The sequence below is a fragment of the Bombina bombina genome, chromosome 6 (assembly GCF_027579735.1).
Source record: "Bombina bombina isolate aBomBom1 chromosome 6, aBomBom1.pri, whole genome shotgun sequence".
Taxonomy (NCBI): Eukaryota; Metazoa; Chordata; class Amphibia; order Anura; family Bombinatoridae; genus Bombina; species Bombina bombina.
In genome coordinates this window covers 1,109,975,513-1,109,997,720 of record NC_069504.1, presented here as the reverse complement: position 1 = coordinate 1,109,997,720, position 22,208 = coordinate 1,109,975,513, and the positions used below count along the sequence as shown (strand labels likewise).

At 37.7% G+C, this 22,208-nt stretch overlaps 1 protein-coding gene across 1 annotated transcript in view; it reads left to right on the top strand.

Annotated features, from left to right (window-relative positions):
• The window catches only part of PARVG (parvin gamma), a 215,340-nt gene that overhangs the window by 65,092 nt on the left and 128,040 nt on the right, over positions 1 to 22,208 (top strand). Inside the window, exon 4 of the mRNA XM_053719049.1 lies at positions 18,683 to 18,785. Within this exon, the coding sequence (XP_053575024.1) occupies positions 18,683 to 18,785 (103 nt within the window). The remainder of the gene's footprint in view (positions 1 to 18,682; positions 18,786 to 22,208) is intronic.

The window sequence follows — 22,208 nt, the reverse complement described above, 5'->3', positions numbered from 1 at the left end:
CAAGTCCATTGCTCAGAAATAGACCACCCTAAATAACATGAGGACTCTTAGAAGATGTGGAAACCGCATGACAAGGTAAGTGTGAAATTGTTTGAATGCATAAAGTATTGTGTTGGTGCAATTGATCTATGGTCAAAGTCCTCTCATTACTTACTTTATTTGAAGGAGCCAATCTGGACTTGTTATTAGAGTAGACACAGCTAGCCACTGCCATTTTGTGAGAATAATTTCCATTGTTTGCAGTTTCATATCTTATCATCTCTTCTGAGGGGAATTTTTGTGACAGATATGTAGATATGTAATTTTTAGACTTAAATGATAGAAAAGGGGGACACAATAATTAATTAAAGTATAATTCAAAGTTGTTTTACCAAGCATGTTTCATGCCCTTTAAATGCAATGGCTGCCACACAAAGACATTTTCCAGCCCTTTCTGGCAGCCAATGAGTTAAGCAAAACAAAAGAAGTGGGGAACAGCAACCGAAACAATCAGGCACAGGAGCTTAGGGTCAGCCACCCCTCTGTGTCAGTAAATCTTTGAAGAAAGGTTACTCCAGCCTTGGCAATTTTTCATAAAAGAAAGACCTTTATTGTACCATGGTCCACACAAGAAAACAACGTTTCAGACCTACGCATTACTAAGCACCTAGCATAGGTCTGAAACGTTGTTGCTTTCTTGTGTGGACCATGGTACAATAAAGGTCTTTATTTTATGAAAAATTGCCAAGGCTGGAGTAACCTTTCTTCAAAGAGCCCATGCGTTTAGAAAGGGCAAGTGAAATGTGAAAAATATAGATGCCAACACTTTAGCCAGGCTAATAAGCCCTCGGTTCTGTTAGTTTTGGCTGCTCTTTAGTAGAAGATGTATTGAGTGCCTCTTGTGTATGGGCTTATTACATTCAGCAAAGGTCAGTAATATTTTCCTTCAATTCATCCAGCTAAAAATATAATAAAAATCTGACCCTGTTGTTAACAATTCTTAAAATATATCTCATTTGATTTGTAACCAAAGTTTTTTAAATCTATGTCTGAGACGATTCATTACATTGCTTTTCGATCAACAAGAACAATTGCTCTGTTCCTTTTTCTTGATTTTGTTAAATAGACATGAAACCTCACATTTTTATTTCATGAATCAGATAGAAAATACTATTTTAAACAACTTTCCAATATACTTCTATAATCAAATTTGCTTAATTATCTTGGTTTTGTTTGTTGATCGAGCAGTAATGCACTACCGGGAGCTAGCTGAACACATTGGGTGAGCCAAAGACAAGAGGATATATCTACAGCTACCAATCAGTGGCTAGATCCATGTAGTGCATTGCTGCTCTTGAGCCTACCTCTATGCTTTTTCAACAAATGATTCCAAAAGAAGTAAGCTAATTAGATAACAGTAGTACATTTGAAAGTTGTTTAAAATTGTATGTTCTATTTGAATAATGAAACAAAAATGTGGGTTTTATGTTCCTTTAAAGTCAATCAGGCCTCTTGTTTATATGTTGTCATAAAAAGACCTAAATATTCACTGTATCCCGATTATAAATTACAATCGCAAAAATGCTGGTATGAAATAAAAAGAAACATTTTAAGAACGGATTGCAATTTCCTGATGTTTGCTACAGACATTCTGTTGAGTTGCTATAGAATAACAAGGACAAATCTTAACACTTGACTTGTGCAACAGTAAAAGAATAATTTCAAATGAATCTTTTGGAAAGAATATTCGTAAAAAAATTAGTTTTCCGAAAATTCGTCTACTGCACTATTCAGTATTCATTTGGTTTACAATGAAACGAATACAGAATATTCAGAGAGAATTTATATTCATTTTCGTTAAACAAATGTAAATGTTCCTTTGCTACAGATGAAAAAGTTAAACTGTAGCCTTATTCTTAACTCTAGCTAATCCCCACCCTTCTTCACAGAGCGCGAGACACACAACTAGGAGGCTTAGCATGGCGGATCCCAGATCCTGCGATAAAAAAGCACTGGGAGCGGCTGAACTTAAGTCTCCTATTAGTGCAGCCAGGTATTTAATCCTTTACAGCTAATTTAAAGGAAACAAATGAATACTGAAAATTTTAATTAGTACATTTGTAATGAAACAAATGCAAAAGCCTACACCTAGATTTAGAGTTCTGCGTTAGCCGTCAAAAGCAGCGTTAAGGGGTCCTGACACTGCTTTTTACCGCCCGCTGGTATTTAGAGTCAGGCAGGAAAGGGTCTAACGCTCACTTCCCTACCGCAGATCCCCTTACGCCAATTGCGTATCCTATCTTTTCAATGGGATCTGCCTAATGCCAGTATGGAGTCTTGGAAGAAGTGAGCGGTAGACCCTCTACCGACAAGACTCCTACCGACAAAAAAAGTCAGTAGTTAAGAGCGTTATGGGCTAACACGTGAATATAAAGCTCTTAACTACTGTGCTCTAAAGTACACTAACACCCATAAACTACCTATGTACCCCTAAACCGAGGCCCCCCCACATCTCTGCCACTATAAAAAAATGTTTTAACCCCTAATCTGCTGACCGGACACCGCCGCCACCTATATTATACCTATAAACCCCTAATCTGCCCTCCCTAACATCACCGCCACCTACCTACAATTGTTAACCCCTAATCTCCCGCCCGCACCGTCGCCGCTACTATAATAAAGTTATTAACCCTTAAACCTAACTCTAACCCTAACACCACCTAAGATAAATATAATTTAAATTAAACGAAATAATATTCCTAAAATTAACTAAATTAATCCTATTTAAAACTAAATACTTACCTATAAACCCTAATATAGCTACAATATAACTAATAATTACATTGTAGCTATTTTAGGATTTATATTTATTTTACAGGCAACTTTGTATTTATTTTAACTAGGTACAATAGCTATTAAATAGTTAAAGGATTACTTTCTGTTATAATTTTTAAGCTAAACAACTAACATATTAAAGTTAATAAACATTAATTAAAACCTACTGACCTATATTTTCTCCAAAACAAAGTTTCATAACGTTCTAAAAGTTATATCTTTTATTCACTGATGATGTCACGTTATCCTGCCCACTATTTTCAGCACTGTGTGTTCAAAATACTTATACCAATAACTTTGTGTTTAAAGCGCCATTTTGAAACCTAGGTATTGTAAACTTATTGGTACAGAGCAAAGGATACCCACGGAGTGGGTTTGGAAAACAATTAAATTTGCAGACAAGATTTCTGATATACGGTAGAGATATGTTAATGAAATGCTATTGATAAAAAGCGTATTTGGGGTAGTTAGTAACAGGCATAGAAAATATTTACTTACAGTGGCCCTTTAAGAACTATTTAATAGCTACCTAGTTAAAATAAGTACAAAATTACCTGTAAAATAATTCCTAACCTAAGTTACAATTAAACCTAACACTACACTATCACTAAATTAATTAAATAAATTACCTACAATTAGCTAAATTAAAATACAATAAAATAAACTATTCTATAATACAAAAAAAACAAACACTAAATTACAAAAAATAAAAAAGAATTACAAGAAGTTTAAACTAATTACACCTAATCTAAGCCCCTTAATAAAATAATAAAGCCCCCCAAAATAAAAAAAAATGCCCTACCCTATTCTAAATTACCAAGTAACCAGCTCTTTTACCAGCCCTTAAAAGGGCTTTTTTCGGGGCATTGCCCCAAAGTAATCAGCTCTTTTACCTGAAAAAAAAATACACCCCCAACATTAAAACTCACCACCCACATACCCCTACTCTAACCCACCCAAACCCCCTTAAAAAAACCTAACACTACCCCCCTGAAGATCTCCCTACCTTGAGTCGTCTTCACCCAGCCGGGCCGAAGTCTTCATCCGATGGGGCAGAAGAGGACATCCAGACTGGCAGAAGTCTTCATCCTATCCGGGCAGAAGAGGACATCCGGACCGGCAGACATCTTCATCCAAGCAGCATCTTCTATCTTCATCCATCCGACGAGGAGCGGCTCCATTTTCAAGACCTCCGGCGCGGAGCATCCTTCCTGTCCGATGGACTAACGTTGAATGCCTGGTCCTTTAAATGACGTCATCCAAGATGGCATCCCTCGAATTCTGATTGGCTGATAGGATTCTATCAGCCAATCGGAATTAAGGTAGGAAAAATCTGATTGGCTGATTCAATCAGCCAATCAGATTGAAGTTCAATCCGATTGGCTGATCCAATCAGCCATTCGTATTGAACTCGCATTCTATTGGCTGTTCCGATCAGCCAATAGAATGCGAGTTCAATACGATTGGTTGATTGGATCAGCCAATCGGATTGAACTTCAATCTGATTGGCTGATTGCATCAGCGATAGTGGGGGGCGGCAGATTAGGGGTTAATAAGTGTAAGGTTAGGGGTGTTTAGACTCAGGGTTCATGTTAGGGTGTTAGGTGCAGACTTAGAAAGTGTTTCCCCATAGGAAAGAATGGGGCTGCGTTAGGAGCTGAACGCTGCTTTTTTGAAGGTGTTTTTTTTCAGCCCAAACTGCCCCATTGTTTCCTATGGGGATATTGTGCACGAGCACGTTTTAGCTGCTTACCACTACCGTAAGCAACGCTGGTATTGAGGGTTGAAGTGGAGCTAAATTAGGCTCAACGCACCCTTTTTTGAGCCTAACGCAGCCCCTCAGACAACTCTAAATACCAGCGTTGTCTTAAGGGTGCGTTGGGAAAAAAGCAGCGTTAGCTACGCGGGTATTTACCGACAAAACTCTAAATCTAGGCGAATGTTTTTGAAACCAATTAAGATCCGTTTTACTCCAATTATTTTTCAATACCCAAACTCCACTGCTTTATTATAGGAGCCAATCTGAGCAGACAACAAGGCTAGTCACAATCATAAAGTGTTTTGCAGTTGTAATCAGTAAAAGCCAATTAGGGACAGATATGTAGCAGATTTAGCTTTTATAAGTCTATATGAAATTGCTTGTTTCAGAGATAAATTACATGAAAAGGGGCAAAATAAATAATTTTATTTCTAGATCATGTGCCACTTTTGTAGCCCACATTTGAATGGTTTCTAGTGTCACACCGGAGACGGAGTGACACTGTTTTGAGTGTCAGATCACACTATGGACAATCATTTTCACACTGTAAAAGGGAGTCATTGATTAAATTGTGTTTGTAGGTGCCTATATAACAGCCGCCTGATACTAACAGACTAGGCAATATTGATAGATAATCAGAAATTTTTGAAAAGGCCATTTTGGGCTTAATACCTTACACGTTTTTCATAATCTGGTGAAAATTATTGCAGAAGTATATGAACTGTGTGATACAGTAATTTTAGAAGCAATATTTTGACTGTTTTGCAATTGCTGATTGTCAACTATGTAAACTTAGACACTTAGGTAGCAACTGTCATCAACTTATAAAACCACAGTCATAGGGAATATCATCAGGAGGTGACATATCCTGTTGCCCTACACCATTCATATAGGGTTAGATCTTGAAAGAGATCTGTTAGAATTGTCTAATAGAATAAAAGATAAAAAACATCATTACCATACCAATTTGGCACATAAAGAATCCACTGCCCTAAAAAAACTACAGCTCAATAAAAATTTAGTCTTGAGAAATGCCGATAAGGGTGGCGCTATTGTTCTTATGAACAAAAGCTCTTACCTAACAGAGGCCAATAGACAACTTGCGAACACTTCCATCTACCGCAAACTGCCTTCAGACCCAACTAATATTTTTAAAAGCAATCTTGGGGACTTGTTGGAGGATGGTCTGGCTCTGGTAATTCTACAAAGAAAGGATATTGAACTTTTAATACCTAAGTCCCCAGTCATACCAATCTTCCACCATGTCCCCAAGATCCACAAGGATGTCCTCTCCCCTCCTGGCAGGCCCATTGTTTTGGGCATAGGCTCCCTTTTGGAGCCTGTGTCTGAATGGTTAGACTGTATTCTACAGCCACTTGTAGTGAACCTGTATAGTTATCTTAGGGATTCTAGTAATTTACTAGATAACTTAAAAAGCATAAAATGGAAGGACACTTTCAATTGGGTAGTCATTGATATTGAATCGTTATATTCATGTATCCCTCACGATCAGGGAGTCAGAGCCATAAAATGGTACATGGATAGAGACACTGCCTATAAACAAGAAGACAAAATCTTTATCTGTGATTGCTTGGAGTTCCTACTAACCCACAATTATTTTATTTTTGATATGTATGCCAATTTATATGTGAGTTGGTGGGAACTCCAACATATCTATTCTTATCAAAACCTATTCATACATGACATTATTTTTTACAACAGATTCATCGATGATATGATTTTCATAATTGAAAATAGGGGACAAGGGGGTTTCTCACTTGCTTGTTTTTTGGAATATTTAAACACTAACACTGGCCTATTGAAATTCACTGGTGAATCTAACCCCTCTATAGTTAACTTTTTGGACTTGACATTAGAAGGAGTGGTAGATGATGAAATTATTGTATCAAGCACTTATAGAAAACCTACTGCGAGCAACACCATCCTACATGCCCAATCAGCTCATCCTCCCCATCTCCTGAAATCAATTCCAAAAAGCCAACAGTGATGAGATTTATTCTAACCAATCTAATGACTTAAAAAATAGATTGTTAGCCAGAGGATATGACTCAAGTCTCCTGGAAAGAGCACAACAAGAGGCCAAGGTAGATTGCATAGCAAAACCAAAAAAACCTCATAAAACATTCTCAGAAAACTCAGTAGTGTTTAGTACCCCATTCTCTAACCAGTACAGTGAAGCAGTCAATATCCTAAAGAAACACATTCCACTACTTAACAATGACCCCTTAATATCAAATTCATTGATCAATTTTAAATTTGTTTCGAGAAAGCTGGAAACCCTGGGCTCCAGATTAGCTCCCAGTATGATACAAACAACTGATCCTACTTCCTCAACTCGGTTACATAGCAATAGAAGAGGTAATTTCAAATGTCATAATTTCAACTGCAAAGCCTGCAAATCTATTATTATCAGCAATCATTTTTATTCTAATAGCACTTTGAAATCATTTGAAATCCATTTCTATGCTACTTGTAGAACCAAATGGGTTGTGTATGTACTTAATTGCAATCTTTGCCAACAACAGTATGTAGGCCAAACTTCCCGTGAATTCCGAGATAGGGTCAGGGAGCACCTGAAAGACGTTTAGAATTTTAATAAAAACTCAGCGGTCGCCAAACATTTCAATGGCCTGCACCTAACTGGTGTTCCCAGTTTTGGAGCGCAGATCATTGAGGTGGTACACAAACCTACCAGAGGAGGAGACAGACACAAACTTCTCACAAAAAGGGAGCTATTCTGGATCTGAAGTTGGAAACTAGACATCCTAAGGGCATTAATCTGGAATGGGATATTTCCTATTTCATAGATTAATGCATTTTCTTGTATTTTTTTGTTTTGATTTATATCCAATAACATGCATACAGCAATGTTTATTATATCCTTGTCCAGATTACTGCCCTTATTATTGTTAACAGCATATTATCTAATAATATCTAACAATATTATTCTCTAATAATATTCAAATTTCTACACTGATTTATTTATTTTTAACGTTTTTCTTTCTTAAATGTCTTAATATTGCCATCATGCCTTCATGTTTATAAGCAATATATATACATATCGTCCTAGGTTTAATTGGTAGCTATGGATTTGTCTAATGTATTGTCAACTAGGCATTTTTTTTTTACAAACGTTATTAAGGCAACCTATAAGACATAAAGGACACATATACAAACATAAAAAAACATATTCTTTATACTTTATGTGTTTCCCATTTTACAAGCCTGTTAGTACGCATACAAGGATTTTTGTACCTTCATTTTTATCATTTACATTGTATTTTAAATATTTCTTATGTGCTGTCAGTGTTCCTTTTGGGGTGGCATCCGATTACACCCATTATAGGTCAGTGATTGGACAGCCATCCCTTTAAGTACAAGACACCTTTAGCATTTGTTCCTATGACTAAGCGCCACTAGGGGGCGTGAAACGTGTCAGGATTGCTATCCTTGTTCACCTGCATTGAGATGCAGTTTTTACTTATTCCTCAATAAAGATTTTTTCTGGATTTAACTTGCCCCCGAGTGCTCAGATTTTTGCTTTTTTTGACCATTCATATAGGGATTTGAGACCCAGTATTTGAAAGCAGCAATCCTCCTCTTTCAACCAGGAAGACAGGGGACCATAGAACCATATAAGGCCCAGAGAACCTTGGATACAGTTTTGCATCAGTTGTCCATCAAATTCTCCTTGTTCTCTACAACCTGCTCAGGGATGACTTGGAGACAATATCTCAGGCTAACAGGCCATTGTATGGGCTAGCAAAGAGATTGGCTTCTATACTTTTTCTGGCCTTTTAAATAAGCAAAATAGGGATACCTGTTCCCACAGCAATCTATAGATGGTCTGTGTATAAATTAAGTATATATAAGAGGCACAACAGATAGCACGTACTATATTTACAATAACAGTCACAATAATATACAGCAGTGATGAATCAAAGCATATAACAGTGCATTAACAACAAAACCAATAAAGGCAGTAAAATATATCAGCAGTGTATAAATACCGATAATGTCCGATAATGTCCGTTATATCTGTATCTGTATATATGCTCACACAGTCAAACTGTGCTCACAAGTGCTTCAAGGAATGTGGAAGGTCTCCAATAGCTCAGGGGGAGTCAGGGCAGCTCTTCTGTGATGTCCAGCCAGACACTTGGTAACACTAAAATGAAAAGAATAGACGGCGCCTCATAGGGTAGACCAGCATCAAGGGGAGAGCAGAGCTGGTCCTACTCACATGGTAGAAAGCACTAAACAGTGCACAACAGGCAGGCCGGATCCTATGAGTCGTCCGGCAGACTCACTCTCTACAGCAAAGCAGGATACACCTGGGAAAGCAGCGAGGATCCAGTGCAGATTAGCAGATGGATTTCCAAGGGAGCGGTGTTCTGAGTGAAGAGATGCAAGTGCAATCAAGCACAGGATACCAAAATGTTCAGATGATATAATAACGATCATAACTGTGTACTATTGGATATAGAAGGTTTTTTTTGCAGTTAACCCCTACACTGTGCACTATTACAGTGGTGCTGTTTTCCCATCCCTTGGAATTTGATAATAATAATGATCAGCAGCAGCAAATGTTTAAAACTATTTATTTAAAAAGTTAAAAACAAATTTAGCATATAGCTACGCGTTTCTCAGTGACACAGCACCATTTCATCAGGCTATGGTATGCTAAGAACTGCTGCTTATTTAAAATTAATCTTTCTTAACCAATCGGATCGGGACTTAAACAAAATGATACAATAACCGAATATAAACACTAGAAATAAATCCCTAGAATATATCTATATAAATAATAAATCATGTCATTATCCGAATATATTCTTTGATGTGCAAACTGAAATATCGATAGATATACATACAAAAAGGAAAATAAAAAGCGTATACAAATAAATTTAGTATGAAAATACATATTGGACATTGTATACACATAACCATATCATTAAACATCAAATGAGTTTTACCGGAACAGAAATGTATATCACCAATGCAACACATAATAATGAAATGGAAGATGAAATTAAATATAGTAAATGGTAATAATAAGAAAAAAGAAAGCAAATATACTAATAAATATATGTGTAATGTGTAGAGAATATATATATATATACCCAGGGATATCATATATGTGTGAAATAAATGTGATGGATGTTAATCATAATAATAAGTTATGTGTGTGAACTACAAGTGTGCCTAACTAAAATCTCTAATGGATTATATATATTCCAAAAGGATGTACTATCATGCTCAAAAGTGGTAAATCATTTAATAGCTAATAGTGTAGAGAATGGACAAAAGGAAAATAAGAAAACATGACTAGCTAAGGATGTGAAAGGCGCTTCATATAGGAGCTGCCGTGTATGATACTTAACTTTAGTGGACAGATGGAAAAAACATCAAGATTACCATCGTGGTCTGAATGACAGTGCCTAGGTACACTGTGATATTTGAAGTTATTCTTCATATTTCTATAATGTTTGTTCCACCTGTTCCTTATCATTCGACAGGTGTGACCTGCATATTGGATGCATGTCAGCAGATAAACCACAAAATTGTTGACACATGTCAAATAATGATGTATAGGATATTTTGCACTGGTGATATGTGATCGAAATTGGATGCAACCAGGGTTTATATATTTAGACGTTACACTTCTTCAAATTACATTTAAAGACAGCTTTTTTAGGTATAAAATTATTTGATTAGATCAGGAGAGGACTCTTTTAATTGTTTTGCACAACTACCTTACTGGGAGCTAGATGGTTTTTAAGTGTGGTTGCACATCTAAACACACATTTTGGTCTGATGTTCAAAGAGGTACCTAGTACTGTTCTCTACTTAGTAAACCCCAATGTTTATTGATAATTCTTTTTATCCTGTTGTGATTTACATTAAATTGAGTTATAAATATAGGATCTCAAGAATGATCATGTGTGTTTGGAGTTGTGGGTTTAAAGTATAGATGTCTGTCATCCGTTTTAGCACGTAAGTACCCAGCCTCAATGATATCTATAGGGAATCCCTTTTCTATAAATTTATCTTTAAGAACTAAACTTTGATCCTCAAAATCTTTAAGATGACTACAATTTCTGCGAATTCTTTTAAATTGTCCGTAAGGGACATTATTCTTCCAGGGTACATGGTGGTTGCTCCGATAGTTAAGGTAACTATTACAGTCGACTGCCTTAAAATGAGTAATGGATTTTCTCTTTTGAGAAGGATAAACATAACTGTAAAAAGATAATAGATTCTTTTTGGACATTACTGGAAAATTGTAATCCCATATCATTACAGTTAATATGTTTTATAAATAAATCTGCAGACGCATTACCTCTTCTCCACAAAAACAACAGGGGCCCCATTACATATGCGGCGTCGCCCGCAAAAGCCAGCAATGACAGTTTTTACGTGGTTTTGGTATCCAATATACAGTGCCGCATATAAATGCGGTACGTATATTTCACCCGTCGCCCGCAATTTTTACTCCCATAAGCTAACATGGGACCGCGTCGCAAATCGGTATCCAATATTCAGCGCAAGGACTTGGCGAAAATGGATACATTTTACTCCATTTTCAACTCGCCACTAGGGATGGGGGCGAATGTGCAAATTTTCGAATTTCGAATGTAGAACGAATGTTATTACCGAAATTCGAATTCTAAATTCGAATGTCGATAAGAACGAATATTCTTAAAAATTCGAAAATCGAATGTTACTTACAGTTTTCGAATGTCACTTTCGAATTCGAATGTTTATAATGATATTGAATGTCTACATTCGAAATTCGAATTTTTCGAATTCGAATATAAATTCGAATTTTTCTAATTCGAATATAAATTCAAATTTTTCTAATTCGAATATTGCATAATTCGAATATTACATTTAAAAGCATTAGAAATACTATTACAATCTAAATTCGAATTTTTCGAATTCGAATGCACGTATTGCATAATTCGAATATTACATTTAAAGAAAAAGCATTAGAAATACTATTACAATCTAAATTCAAATTTTTCGAATTCGAATGCACGTATTGCATAATTCGAATATTACATTTAAAGAAAAAGCATTAGAAATACTATTACAATCTAAATTCGAAATTTTCGAATTTGAATATTGCATAATTCGAATATTATATTTAAAGAAAAAGCATTAGAAATACTATTACAATCTAAATTCGAATTTTTCGAATTCGAATACACGTATTGCATAATTCGAATATTACATTTAAAGAAAAAGCATTAGAAATACTATTACAATCTAAATTCGAATTTTTCAAATTTGAATATTGCATAATTCGAATATTATATTTAAAGATAAAGCATTAGAAATACTATTACAATCTAAATTCGAATTTTTCAATATCGAATGCACGTATTGCATAATTCGAATATTACATTTAAAGAAAAAGCATTAGAAATACTATTACAATCTAAATTCGAATTTTTTGAATTCGAATATTGCATAATTCGAATATTACATTTAAAGAAAAAGCATTAGAAATACTATTACAATCTAAATTCGAATTTTTCGAATTCGAATATTGCATAATTCGAATATTACATTTAAAGAAAAAGCATTAGAAATACTATTACAATCTAAATTCGAATTTTTCGAATACGAATACACGTATTGCATAATTCGAATATTACATTTAAAGAAAAAGCATTAGAAATACTATTACAATCTAAATTCGAATTTTTCGAATTCGAATACACGTATTGCATAATTCGAATATTACATTTAAAGAAAAAGCATTAGAAATACTATTACAATCTAAATTCGAATTTTTTGAATTCGACTATTGCATAATTCGAATATTACATTTAAAGAAAAAGCATAAGAAATACTATTACAATCTAAATTCGAATTTTTCGAATTTGAATATTGCATAATTCGAATATTATATTTAAAGAAAAAGCATTAGAAATACTATTACAATCTAAATTCGAATTTTTCGAATTCGAATACACGTATTGCATAATTTGAATATTACATTTAAAGAAAAAGCATTAGAAATACTATTACAATCTAAATTCAAATTTTTCGAATTCGAATACACGTATTGCATAATTCGAATATTACATTTAAAGAAAAAGCATTAGAAATACTATTACAATCTAAATTCGAATTTTTTGAATTCGAATACACGTATTGCATAATTCGAATATTACATTTAAAGAAAAAGCATTAGAAATACTATTACAATCTAAATTCGAATTTTTCGAATTCGACTATTGCATAATTCGAATATTACATTTAAAGAAAAAGCATTAGAAATACTATTACAATCTAAATTCAAATTTTTCGAATTCGAATATTGCATAATTCGAATATTACATTTAAAGAAAAAGCATTAGAAATACTATTACAATCTAAATTCGAATTTTTCAAATTCGAATATTTTCGAATGTAATCGTAAAATTCGAAACCGAACATTCGAAAATCGAATGTTAGAATGTTATGTAAACATTCGAAATTCGATTCGAACGAACGAATGTGTTAAAATTCGTGCCGTTTTTCGAATGTTGCGAAACATTCGCCCATCCCTACTCGCCACACAAAGGCAGCCGCAGCAAGCCTTGCGTGAGCATGGGAGCACCGTAACTCCTGAAACTGCCTGAAAATATAAACTAACACCTAACGCATGCGCAATTACTAGCTACCTGTCAACCGCAATCCCCCACCGCTATAACTAATAAAATATATTGACCCCTATATTCACCATCAAACCCACATCGCAACTAAAAATAAAGTATTAACCCCTAAATCTGCCAACCCCAACATCGCAAACTACCTAATAAAACTATTAACCCCTAATCCGCCATTAACCCCCAATGCAAAATACCTAGGCCTAGATTTGGAGTTTGGCGTTAGCCGTGAAAACCAGCGTTAGAGGCTCCTAACGCTGGTTTTAGGCTACCGCCGGTATTTGGAGTCAGTGATTAAAGGGTTTAACGCTCACTTTTCAGCCGCGACTTTTCCATACCGCAGATCCCCTTACGTCAATTGCGTATCCTATCTTTTCAATGGGATCTTCCTAACGCCGGTATTTAGAGTCGTTTCTGAAGTGAGCGTTAGAGCTCTAACGACAAAACTCCAGCCGCAGAAAAAAAGCAGGAGTTAAGAGCTTTCTGGGCTAACGCCGGTTCATAAAGCTCTTAACTACTGTACCCTAATGTACACTAACACCCATAAACTACCTATGTACCCCTAAACCGAGGTCCCCCCACATCGCCGCAACTCGATTACATTTTTTTAACCCCTAATCTGCCGACCAGAGGGTAGGGCATTTTTTTATTTTGGGGGTCTTTGTTATTTTATTAGGGGGCTTAGAGTAGGTGTAATTAGTTTAAAATTGTTGTAATATTTTTCTTATGTTTGTAAATATTTTTTTATTTTTTGTAACTTAGTTCTTTTTTATTTTTTGTACTTTAGTTAGTTTATGTAATTGTAGTTATTTGTAGAAATTGTATTTAATTTATTTATTAATAGTGTAGTGTTAGGTTTTATTGTAGGTAATTGTAGGTATTTTATTTAATTAATTTATTGATAGGGTAGTGTTAGGTTTAATTATAACTTAGGTTAGGACTTATTTTACAGGTAATTTTGTTATTATTTTAACTAGGTAACTATTAAATAGTTCTTAACTATTTAATAGCTATTGTACCTAGTTAAAATAATTACCAAGTTGCCTGTAAAATAAATATTAATCCTAAAATAGCTATAATATAATTATAATTTATATTGTAGCTATATTAGGATTTTTTTTACAGGTAAGTATTTAGCTTTAAATAGGAATAATTTATTTAATAAGAGTTAATTAATTTCGTTAGATTAAAATTATATTTAATTTAGGGGGGTGTTAGTGTTAGGGTTAGACTTAGCTTTAGGGGTTAATACATTTATTAGAATAGCGGTGAGCTCCGGTCGTCAGATTAGGGGTTAATAATTGAAGTTAGGTGTCGGCGATGTTAGGGAGGGCAGATTAGGGGTTAATACTATTTATGATAGGGTTAGTGAGGCGGATTAGGGGTTAATAACTTTATTATAGTAGCGCTCAGGTCCGCTCGGCAGATTAGGGGTTAATAAGTGTAGGCAGGTGTCGGCGACGTTGAGGGGGGCAGATTAGGGGTTAATAAATATAATATAGGGGTCGGCGGTGTTAGGGGCAGCAGATTAGGGGTACATAAGGATAACGTAGGTGGCGGCGCTTTGCGGTCGGCAGATTAGGGGTTAATTATTGTAAGTAGCTGGTGGCGACGTTGTGGGGGGCAGGTTAGGGGTTAATAAATATAATATAGGGGTCGGCGGTGTTAGGGGCAGCAGATTAGGGGTACATAGGGATAATGTAAGTTGCGGCGGTTTTACGGAGCGGAAGATTAGGGGTTAATAATATAATGCAGGGGTCAGCGATAGCGGGGGCGGCAGATTAGGGGTTAATAAGTGTAAGGGTAGGGGTGTTTAGACTTGGGGTACATGTTAGAGTGTTAGGTGCAGACGTAGGAAGTGTTTCCCCATAGGAAACAATGGGGCTGCGTTAGGAGCTGAACGCTGCTTTTTTGCAGGTGTTAGGTTTTTTTTCAGCTCAAACAGCCCCATTGTTTCCTATGGGAGAATCGTGCACGAGCACGTTTTTGAGGCTGGCCGCGTCCGTAAGCAACTCTGGTATCGAGAGTTGCATTTGCGGTAAAAATGCTCTACGCTCCTTTTTTGGAGCCTAACGCAGCATTTTTTGGGACTCTCGATACCAGAGTTAATTTTATGGTGCGGCCAGAAAAAAGCCCGCGTAGCGTTAACAGCCCATCTACCGCCAAACTCCAAATCTAGGCCCTATTAAAGTATTAACCCCTAAACCGCCAAAGCCCACAACACAATAAACCTATTAAGTATTAACCCCTAAACTGCCAAAGCCCACAACGCAAATAAATAATTAAATTACTAATCCCACTAACCTAACAACCCCTAACCTATCACTCCCTAACCTAACACCTCCTAACAGCCAATAGGATGAGAGCTGCTCAAATCCTATTGGCTGATTGGAACACCCAATAGCATTTTAGCAGCTCTAATTCTATTGGCTGATTGGAACCTTTCAGTCAATAGGATTGCAAGCGATGCCATCTTGGATGACGTCACTTGCATTCAAATTCCAGTTTACGGCGGCAACCATATTGAAGAGGGGCTCCGCGCCTGATGTCTTCATGATGGACCAGCTCTGTGCCGGATGGCTGAAGATAGAAGAGGCCGCATTGGATGTAGACTTTGCCAGATGGATGAAGATGGGTGGATCCTTCAAGCGGAACTTCAAAAACTGTAAGAGGATTGTCGCGGGGGGTTAGTGTTATTTAAGTTTTTTTGGGTGGGTTTTATTTTTAGAGCAGGGTCTAGGCAGGTAAAAGAGCTAAATGCCTTTTTAAGGGCAATATCCATACAAATGCCCTTTTCAGGGCAATGGGGAGCTTAGGTTTTTTAGATAGGGTTTTTATTTAGGGGGGCTGGTTGTTTGGTTGGGTGGTGGGCTTTACTGTTGGGGCAATGCCTTACAAAAGGCCCTTTTAAGGGCTATTTGTAGTTTATTGTAGGCTAGGTTTTTTTTATTTTGGGTGGGCTTTTTTTATTTTGATAGGGCTATTAGATTAGGTGTAATTCGTTTTTATTTTTGATACTGTGTTTTTTTTTTCCGTAATTTAGTGTTTTTTATTTTTGTAATTTAGCTTTTTTTGTAATTTAGTAATTTTTAATAGTAGATTTAAATAATTTGAGAATGGTTAGGGTTTTTTAATATGTAATTTAGTTAATTTAATTGCTAGTTTAATGTAATTGTAGTATAATATTTAGGGTAGGTTAGTTAATAGTCTAAAAATAGTTTATTTTAATTCTACAGGTAAGTTTTAATTTATTTTAAGATAGGGATGTGGTAATTTTAATGTAAAGTTAGCGGGTTGTTAGGTTTAGGGGTTAATAGCTTAATTTGATGTGGTGGGCTGGCGGTTTAGGGGTTAATAGGTTTAGTTAATGGTAGTGATGTGGGAGGCCAGAGGTTTAGGGGTTAATACTTTTATTTAGTGGCGGCAGGGTCCGGTAGAGCGGCGGGATAGGGGTTAATAACTTTTTTACAGTTGCGACAGGGTCCGGGAGCGGCAGGATAGGGGTTAAAGGGACAGTTTACTCAAAAATGTTCTCTCCTTTAATTTGTTCCCAATGGTCCACTTTACCTGCTGGAGTGTATTAAAATGTTTACAAGTAGCTCCTTTACCCTTATATTGGCATTTGAAATTGTTGATTTAGCATGTGGTATCCCCACCTATTCTGAAAGTTTGTGGCCGCGCGTACCAGCTATAGATAAGCTTTATAAACACAGCCAGCAGAAGAAATTACGCTCCCAGTGGGATATAGCAGAGATAAGGTAATAAAATGTTGATTTTCCATTGTTCTCTCAAAGTACTGGTGATTGTTTTAAGGACAGATATAAGATAAAGAAGCAGATATATGTATACAATGTGATACAGTAATGAGATCTGATTATACCTACAAGCTCAACCTATTTTATTAGGCTGTGGCTTCAAAACACAAAATCAGAGCTTTAATATACACAAATAAACCTTAAAAGCTAATTTTCAAACATTGTTTACTCTGCAGTTGGTAAAAAAAAGCAATTGTAAACACATTAAGGGAAAAACTATTTTACAGTATACTGTCCCTTTAAACATTTTAGTATAGAGGCATCGTTTGGTGACAGGGTATAAATAAAGTTGGTAAAAATTTGAATAGCAGCGAGATCGATGACTGTTAGTTAACAACAGTCCGATGCCCATCGCCCCGTACTTGGTGCGCGGCTTTTTTTATAAATATGGAGAGCGTATTCTGGTCCTCAGCCGCAATGTTAGGCAAGCATATTGGTGCCGGCGAATGCAGCATACTTGAGGCTTTGATAAATATCCCCATGGTCTAGATTCATCAAGCATCTCTTAATTTCTCTTGTATATTCCATCATTAGTAAGAGGTCCTGAAATTTACTATTCAGTCCTCAGAACCCCTAACTTGCCAGATTTTCATTTTAGCTTATTTAGAACACAAGTGAGTAACCATGGTTACTGATCAGCTGGTTATTTCACCTGTACTATAGATAAAGGGTTATGCCTAGTATACCCATAATGCCCACATTTAAATTAGATGAATATTGTTTAACACATATCACAATGGTTTTGTAACATAACAGGTTAATTTTAATCATGTAAATTATTATTAACATGAGAAATTATACAAAAATAATAATCCAAACTCAGCTGTTAGATCTTGAGCTGCCAAATAGCCTTTGTATTTGTTTTTGTTTTTTGTTAGAATTGCAAATATCTATCCCGATAACATGAATTAACTAACAAAAACACATTTTAATGAGGTTTACAGTTGAAAACTAATTCACATCTTAGGCCTTTATTGACAGATATATTTGGTATGACAGTCACTCTAAAAACTCACTGACTTTTGGGCCAGATTACAAGTGTAGCATTATTTAACGCTTCTGCTTGAGCGTTAACTTCACTTGAAGTAAGCTTATTGCGCGTGTCGGGATGTGCTTGTATTATGAGTTTAAGTAAACTGTTTTCAGTTAGCGTGCTAACCGGACAACCGCAAAAAGCCGAACTATAACCTATTGCCCCATAGAAGTCAATGGAGCAAAAAGAGTGAAACAAAACACCCAACTCACACCAAACCTGATCAAGAGCAGTAATTCATTACTGGCAACTAGCTGCTTATTGATGGCAACACATTTATACCCCTTGTCATTGGCTTACCTGATATGCGCAGCTTGCTGCAGTAGTGAATTGCTGCTCCTTCAATAAAGGATACCAAGTGAATGAAGCAAATGTAATAATAGTACATTTAATGATATTGAAATATGCTGAGATTAGATTTGTGATTCTGGATAATAAAACAATGAATGTTATTGTGTTTTCGCATGTTTATATATATATAAAATTATTATTATTTTTTCTGTTGTATTATAAATGTGTGATTGTTGTATTGCCCAATTATATTCTGATACATTGTCCCCTTCCTTTCTTGCTGTAGTTTCTCATCGAATGGATCAACGTCCAGTTAAAAAAGGAGCACATTGTTGTAAAGAGTCTGGAAGAGGACATGTTTGATGGTCTCGTAATTCACCATCTCTTACGTAAGAAACCATTAAAAGGCCTTCTATTTGCCGTCAGTATTGCAGCCATATGTCTACAGAATGACTTCAGTATTGTCTGAGGTTTTCAACTGGATCATGATGACTATTCACTATTCATTACGGTTTTAACCAGAACACTGGCTTTGCAAAATAAGTGAATGCGTTAAAAAAGAAAATGTTCTAGTGAAAAAGAACAGTGTATTTATACACTAGGAAAGTTTTTCTCAATTGCAGTCTTTAGGGAGCCCTAACAGGGCAAATTTTGAAGTATTTCCCTACTTAAGGGAAATACTGACCTTGAGTACTGGAATCAAGAAACACTAACCTAGAATGTACCTTTAAATAAATATGTATTCCAAGCTAAAATTCGCAATATTGTTTTGTGGATGTGAGTGTTTTATGCATGTGTCAGTGTAGGTGTGTGCTGGTGAGTGTGGTTATGTGCTGTTGACTGTGGGTATGTGTGTGTGTGTGAGTGTGGGTATGTGTGTGTGTCAGTGTAGGTGTGTGCTGGTGAGTGTGGGTATGTGTACATGTGAGTGTGGGTATGTGTGTGTGTGTATGTGCACGTGTATATGTGCACGTGTGAGTGTGGGTGTGGATATGTGCGTATATGAGTGGGGATATGTGCACATTTGATTGTGGGTGCGTATATGTGTGTGTGTGTGTGAGTGTGTGCATGTGCACATGTGAGTGTGGGTGTGGATATGTGGGTATATGAGTGGGGATATGTGCACATTTGATTGTGGGTGTGGATATGTGTGTGTGTGAGTGTGGGAATGTGTGTGCTTTGCAGAGTGTGGTCTTTTTTTTCTGTCCCAGGGAACAGTGAGAGGGAAAGTGAGGAAAGAAGTAGAGACAAGTGGCAGATTAAAGTGATGGAAAGTGGAAGACAAAATGGAGGACCAGAGCAGACAGACAATGTACGCAAGTGTGACAGCGGGAACAAAGAGACTGAAGCGCACTTTCTCTTGTACTGTACAAGATACAAACTCTTAAGGGATACTTTTCCCCCAGAAATAACAAAAGAAATAACAGGTTTCCCACGGATGTCTGAGCAAGAAAGACTATCTTTACTTTTAGCTAATAGGATAGCAGCAAAATATGTAACAGACTGTCACATGACCAGAACCCAATCAGATTAAATGAAATGTCATCATATTTAACCAACTATTCTCCTAAGGGATAAATTGCTATTGATATGTTTTATTGTAACATATTGCTTTGCGACACATGTAATAATGTCATGCTAATAAAGTATTCTTGACTTGACTTGGAAGAGAGGAGTGAAAAGGAGAGAGATGTAAGATGGAGGGAGGCCGGTGTCAGTATCAGAGAGGTCGGTGGGATGCAGGAGTCAGAGGAGTGCAGGGTAGCAGAGGTGGCTCTAAAGTTGCTAAGGCCATAGCCAATCTTCAAATAGAGAGAGAGAGAGAAATGAAATACTGGACAGAGAATACAGAGAATGGTTACAGAAGGGAGAGAGAAGACAGGGTGGATGGAGAAGGGGGAGAGATGGGAGAGAAAAAGAGGAGAAAAGCAGGGAAAAGACAAGGGAGAGAGGTTAGAAGGATGCAGGGGATAGAGGGAGAGGGAGGTTAGATGGATGCAGGGGGCAGAGGGAGAGAGAGGTTAGATGGATGCAGGGGGCAGAGGGAGAGAGAGAGGTTAGATGGATGCAGGGGACAGAGGGAGAGAGAGAGGTTAGATGGATGCAGGGGACAGAGGGAGAGAGGGAGGTTAGATGGATGCAGGGGACAGAGGGAGAGAGAGAGAGGTGGAGGGATGCAGGGGATAGAGGGAGAGAGAGGTTAGAGGGATGCAGGGGATAGAGGGAGAGAGAGGTTAGATGGATGCAGGGGATAGAGGGAGAGAGAGGTTAGATGGATGCAGGGGACAGAGGGGGAGAGAGAGAGGTTAGATGGATGCAGGGGACAGAGGGAGAGAGAGAGAGGTTAGATGGATGCAGGGGATAGAGGGAGAGAGAGGTTAGATGGATGCAGGGGACAGAGGGGGAGAGAGAGAGGTTAGATGGATGCAGGGGACAGAGGGAGAGAGAAGTTAGAGGGATGCAGGGGATATAGGGAGAGAGAGGATATAAGGATGCAGGGGATAGAGGGAGATAGAGGTTAGAGGGATGCAGGGGATAGAGGGAGAGAGAGGTTAGAAGGATGCAGGGGATAGAGGGAGAGAGAGGTTAGAGGGATGCAGGGGATAGAGGGAGAGAGAGGTCAGAGGGATGCAGGGGATAGAGGGAGAGAGGTTAGTTGGATGCAGGGGATAGAGGGAGAGAGAGGTTAGAGGGATTCAGGGGATAGAGGGAGAGAGAGGTTAGAGGAATGCAGGGGATAGAGGGAGAGAGAGGTTAGAGGGATGCAGGGGATAGAAGGAGAGGGAGGTTAGAAGGATGGAGGGTAAAGAGGGAGAGAGAGAGAGAGAGAGGATAGATGGATGCAGGGGACAGAGGGAGAGAGAGAGAGAGATTAGAGGGATGTAGGGGACAGAGGGAGAAAGAGAGAGGTTAGAGGGATGCAGGGGATAGAGGGAGAGAGAGAGAGGTAAGAGGGATGCAGGGGATAGAGGGAGAGAGAGGTTAGACGGATGCAGGGGACAGAGGGGGAGAGAGAGGTTAGATGGATGCAGGGGACAGAGGGAGAGAGAGAGGTTAGATGGATGCAGGGGACAGAGGGAGAGAGAGAGGTTAGATGGATGCAGGGGACAGAGGGAGAGAGAGAGTTTAGACGGATGCAGGGGACAGAGGGGGAGAGAGAGAGAGGTTAGATGGATGCAGGGGACAGAGGGAGAGAGAGAGAGAGGTTAGATGGATGCAGGGGACAGAGGGAGAGAGAGAGAGGTTAGATGGATGCAGGGGACAGAGGGAGAGAGAGAGAGGTTAGATGGATGCAGGGGACAGAGGGAGAGAGAGAGATGTTAGAGGGATGCAGGGGACAGAGGGAGAGAGAGAGAGGTTAGATGGATGCAGGGGATAGAGGGAGAGAGAGAGAGGTTAGTGGGATGCAGGGGATAGAGGGAGAGAGATGTTAGATGGATGCAGGGGACAGAGGGAGAGAGAGGTTAGAGGGATGCAGGGGATAGAGGGAGAGACTGGTTAGAGGTATGCAGGGGAGAGAGAGGCTAGAGGGATGCAGGGGATAGAGGAAGAGAGAGAGTTTAGACGGATGCAGGGGACAGAGGAGGGAGAGAGAGAGGTTAGATGGATGCAGGGGATAGAGGGAGAGAGAGAGAGGTTAGATGGATGCAGGGGACAGAGGGAGAGAGGTTAGATGGATGCAGGGGACAGAGGGAGAGAGAGGTTAGAGGGATGCAGGGGATAGAGGGAGAGACTGGTTAGAGGTATGCAGGGGAGAGAGAGGTCAGAGGGATGCAGGGGATAGAGGGAGAGAGAGGTTAGAGGGATGCAGG